We start from the raw sequence: 4,824 nt of genomic DNA, 5'->3' as shown, positions 1-4,824 counted from the left end.
TTCTGCTGTGTCATCAGACAAGGCCCCAAGGCCCCGCGGTTGCTTCAGTGGAACTGGGAGCTGGGCCCAGTTTCCCGGCTCCTGGAGGGGAATCTTGCCCCCTTTCCCACCTGTCTCCTCTGCCCTTTCTTTCGAGCGCCCGGGGTACTTCTCCAACTGCCTCTTCTCCAGCGGCGCCCCCAGCCCGGCCGCTTCGGCCTCTCCTTCGCTTCTGCTGTCCCTGACTCGCCTCGCCTTCTTTTCTGCTGATTCCGGCGACTCTTCAAACATGGGCGGGGGGTGGAGGGTAAAACAAAACAAAAAGCACCAAGCAGACCCCTCTCGGGGCAGACAGGCAGTTTATAGTCAAAGTGGCAACAGCTCATTTATTTAGCCAAAAATAGATACTTTCTTGTACAATTTGGTTCACACATATGTACATTTTTCTGTATATACAAAAAAAAAAAAAAGTCAGACGCGCTTATTCTCACTGAAACTCCACCCCCCAAAACCAACCGAACAAACAAACCTCACAAACTCAACTAATGTGGGGAACAGAAACCACTGGGGGAGGACTGAGGGGGGGGATTTGTTTTATTCCTTTTTTTTTCTTTAGTTTTCTTTTTAGGTATTCATACACCGACATGCTTACAAGTCATAACTATACAGAGCAATTTTTTTTTTTTTACAATTATTACAACGATTTAAAAATTTCTTTTAAAAAAAGATCTAGGATGAGGAGAGAGCCGATAAGACCAGAGCGGCATCCAGGTGGTTCTGGGGCCTGCAAGACAGAGGCGATGGTAGTAAAGAAAGAGATTTTTAGGAGAGATCGATGCACCCTAGGACTGGGAGACCCAACCCAGGGTGGAGGCCGGGGGTCAAGGAAGCAGGCAGATCTCACTGTGAAATGAGGTCCAGCTGTGGACGCTGGTCTTCCAGTTTAACTATAAGATTGGGCGGGAGGCGTCAGGACCCGAGGTCTGGGGCTGGTAGGAGGTGGGCTTCACCGGAGCCCCGGTGTCTGGACTGGGACTGTCGGAGAGTCATCTCAGAGCCCGCGGGGAAGAAGGAGGAGTGTGTTTCGTCCCCTGGTGAAAGCGCTTCCTAGCTGCGTTCCCCCGGGGCGGGGTGGGGTGGAGGGACCTGAAACCTAGTTTGCTCCGCATTCCTTCCTTCCCCGGCCTGCCAGTCCCAAAACCCCCACCCCAGTTCGGGGGTCTCTTACCGCCTGGGCACCGGCTGGAAAGCTGTCTTGAGTAACTTTTTCTCCACTTCCAAGGCACTACAGCGATCTACGGGAAGCGGGGAGAAAAAGGAGGGCCTTTAGAGCGCTCGGCGTCCGGGGCTGCGGGAGGCGGGCGCGGCGTGGTAAGCGCTCTGCGCCCGCGAGGGACCTGCCCGGGCGCGACCCCCAGACTCACCCCCTCCCTCCGAATCCTGCGCGCCGCAGTCACCTGTTCCGCCCTCGGGCTCCGCCGGCCGAGCGAAGGCAGCGGCGGCGGCGGCGGCCGGGTGGCCCGCGGCTCCGGGAAGTCCCAGCAGGTGTGGCGGGCCCGAGCCCAGCAGGGAGAGCGGGTGCGGGCGTGGGCCAGGCGGCGGGCCTGGGAACGGCCGGTTGGTCCAAGCGGGGAACTTGCCCAGCGGCGCCGAGACGAGTCTGTGGGCCGCGGCGGCGGCGGCCGGAGAGAGCTGCAGGGCCGAGGGCGCGACCGCTGCCCCGGGGGGAGAACCCCCCGCGCCCTGAGGCGAGCGGCGCGGGTTGTCCGGGCTTGTGGCCGTCTCGGCCAGGGACCAGATCTTGGGTTTTTGCAGGGCCGAGGCGGGCGCCGGTGCAGGAGCGCAGGGGTCCAGGCCCGCTGGGGGCGAGGGCGGAGATGGCGGAGCGGTGGCCACGGGCGGTGGCACTGGGGCCAGACTCAGGATGGGCAGGGGACGCTCCTCCAAGCCCTCGGAGCTGTCCTCCGAGTCGCTATTCTTGGAGTCTGAGATGGGCTCCAGGCCGAGGTCGCCGTCCCTGTGCGACGCCCCTGTCAGGGCCAGCTCGGGTCCCGCGACCGCGCCGTCTAAGTTCTCCAAATCGATCTCCTCGTCTTCATCGTCGTCCGCCAGGCCCTCGCCCCCGGTGTCCTCCTCCTCCCCCCCGAGCTCCTCCTCCTCCAGCTCCAGTTCGCGTTTGCTGTCTTCTTCATCCTCCTCCTCGTCTTCCTCCTCGCGCTCGCTCCCATAAGCGTTGCCCTCCTCGTCGGTGCGGCTACGGGGCGCCCAGGTCATCTTGTTCTCCTTCTTGAGGCGCCGGCGCGCGTTAGCGAACCAGGTGGACACCTGGGTGAGGGTCATCTTGGTGATGATGGCCAGCATGATCTTCTCGCCCTTGGTGGGGTAGGGGTTCTTGCGGTGCTCGTTGAGCCAGGCCTTGAGCGTGCTCGTGCTCTCTCGGGTGGCGTTCTTGGGACGGGATGGGTCCCCGAACTGATACTGGCCATATGGGTAGAAGGCGGGGTGCGGGTGCGGAAACGCGGTGGCCGCGGCCGTATGCTGCACCCCGGGGCTGTCCTTCAGCTCATACTGCGTGCCCTGTACGCACATGGAGAAGGAAGGGACGCGCGCGGAGGGAGCATGGATGAGCCCCGGCCGTCGCCGCCTCCACCCTCCCGGCCCAGGCCTCGCTAGTCTACTCAGCGCGCACACCTCGTCCGGCGCCCCAGCTCTAACCTCCCTTCCGCGGCTCCCAGGGCACTTACCAGCTGAGGGAAGATGGGCAGCTCGGCGGCGTAGGGCAGGAAGGCGCCGTAGCCTTGGGCGGCTGCGGCTGCTGCTGCCGCCGCGGCGTAGGGCGCCCCGTACACGGACGAGAGCACGTTGGACAGGGACCCCGAGGCAGCCAGCTCCGAGGCGCCGGCTCCCGGGCCGCCCCGGGCCCCAGCGCTGCCACCGCCGGCGGCGGCCCCCGGGCGCTCGGGTGGGTAGAGCGGGCGGATGTACTGGTATCCGAGCTGGGGGAAGGACATGGTGGCCCGCGGGGCACGGACAGAGAGGGGGCCCGGCCCCCCGGGGCCGCCCAGCTCAGCGCCGCCCGCGGGCTCCGGGGCGCATCGGGGGCTGGGCCCGGCTGCGGCCGCGCTGCCTTCCGCGCTGCGCTGCGCTCCGCGTTCGCCTATTGATCTGCTCCGGGGCGGCGGCGGCGGCGGCGGCGGCGGCGAGGAGCCAGGTCAGGTCCGAACAGATTGGCGGAGATTCCCGGGGCTCCGGAATCTGATTGACATTTCTACGGGCCCGCAAGCCCCTCCTCTCTGCGCCGCGCTCCCTCCTCTCGGCCGCCGGAGCTGCCTCTGCCCGCGCCTGGCTTCTCGCTGCCCTCCTCTCCCCGAGCAGTGTCGCGCCTGGCTTCCTTCGCTCTCCTCTAGTTTTCACTCCCCCTCCTCGCCCTTCCTCTCTCCTCCCCTTTCTGCGCTCCTCTTCCCCCCAGGATCGCTTCCGCTCCTTCGGGCTCTTTCACGCTCCTGGACTACGGAACTCTTTCTCGTCTTTCCCTTTCTCTCTGTTCCTTTCTCTCCCCTTTCTGTTCCCGTCACTCTTTCTTTTTAAAACCTATTTTCTCTGTACACACACCACACTCCCCACACTCTCATCCCCCCGGCCTCTGAACTTTGGGTTAAGACGGCCTAAACTTGTGGACACTTGGGGTGCCGTGCGCGGGGGGTGGGGTGGGGGGGAGGGGGTGTGTGTCCATATCTGTGTCGGTGTGTCCGTCCCCGCCCTCACCCCCTCCCTCGCCCTTCCCCAAATCTCGGGTCTGACGTCGCGCCCTCTTATTCGACTTTTCCTCGCGTCTCCTTCGCGAGTCGCCAATCGCCTGGGCGCCCTGCAGGCGAGGCCGCCCACCCCGCAGAGAAGGCGCGCGGGGCGGGGCGGGGGCGGGAGCCCCGGCGCAGCTAGTCCCTTCCCGCCCCCTCTGGCCCGCGGCGGAAGGGGGCGCGGGAGGCGCGGGGACCGGGGTTAGCACTGGGTCAGCTCACCCCTCTAGCTTCTCGCCTCTCGGTACCTCTCCCTCTGCCCCAGCGCGTGGGATCTGGGTCGGGACCAGACAGACCCTAGTGCGGGGCAGGCGCTGGGACTTTACTCTGCCCCGGCCCGCTTTCCGGCTCGCACCTCTAGACTCTTGGCCACTCTCAGCGGCTTAGGGAGGGAGTGGAAGAGGCGTTAGGGAAGTGGGGGCGTGTGCTTTAAGGGAGTCTTCAAGGACCTTCTCACTGCCCGGGGCGGGGCGGGGAGGCGAGGTAGCCCCCTTCCCAGAGGACTAAATCCTGCAATTAACCACGTTCACACCACGCCGATGTCAGGGTGCAGAATCCTTTCTTAGAAATGGCGTGCGTTGTGGGGCGGGGTGGGGGGGGCGGTGCTGCAGAGTGGACACCCAGGGCATCCTGGGGAGCGATGTCAGGGAAACGGAGCCCCAAGCTGTCGTGGGATGGGGAAGAGCAAGGAGCCGGGTGGCAGAGGCTCCAGGAACTTTCAGGGAGCGCTTGGAAAAGTTAATATACTGGAATTTTCGGTCCGTAGAGATTCTTCGTTTCCCTCCCCCTTCTCCTGCTCCCGGGGTCTCCCGCGCCAACCTGTTTTCTTTCGGCAGAGATCCTCCCATCCGCGGGGGTGGGGATGGGAGACAAGACTTAGTTTTACAGTGGGGTATTTCCTAAACTAAAGCTGAAATCCCAGAATCCGGGCGCCCACCTTCACAGGTTAGGGCGTGCAGCCGAGAGGAGGATTGAAATTCCCGGTATTGCGGCGACTCCGGGCTGAACGCTTTAGGCCGCTGCGGCGACCTACGCATAGGCCAGGCCG

The 4,824-nt window shown here is 64.1% G+C and overlaps 1 protein-coding gene across 2 annotated transcripts; it reads right to left on the bottom strand.

Annotated features, from left to right (window-relative positions):
• Nucleotides 1-430: 430 nt before the first annotated feature.
• IRX3 (iroquois homeobox 3) lies at nucleotides 431-3,682 on the bottom strand. 2 transcript variants are annotated; one of them, XM_070386861.1, is made up of 4 exons: nucleotides 2,724-3,682; nucleotides 1,404-2,556; nucleotides 1,208-1,274; nucleotides 431-763 (listed from the first exon to the last, which is right to left on the bottom strand). In XM_070386861.1, exons 1-4 carry the CDS (start codon nucleotides 2,988-2,990, stop codon nucleotides 709-711), a joined length of 1,542 nt encoding a protein of 513 aa, XP_070242962.1. In that variant the 5' UTR covers nucleotides 2,991-3,682; the 3' UTR covers nucleotides 431-708. The 2 variants fall into 2 exon arrangements, with proteins under 2 accessions (XP_070242962.1, XP_070242963.1); XM_070386862.1 differs by having other exon boundaries at nucleotides 1,437-2,556; nucleotides 2,724-3,681.
• Between the last annotated feature and the right edge of the window lie 1,142 nt (nucleotides 3,683-4,824).

This window comes from Bos mutus, chromosome 18 (genome assembly GCF_027580195.1).
Source record: "Bos mutus isolate GX-2022 chromosome 18, NWIPB_WYAK_1.1, whole genome shotgun sequence".
Lineage (NCBI taxonomy): Eukaryota > Metazoa > Chordata > Mammalia > Artiodactyla > Bovidae > Bos > Bos mutus.
Note: the sequence above shows the minus strand (reverse complement) of the source record. Positions and strands in the feature narration are given on the sequence as shown.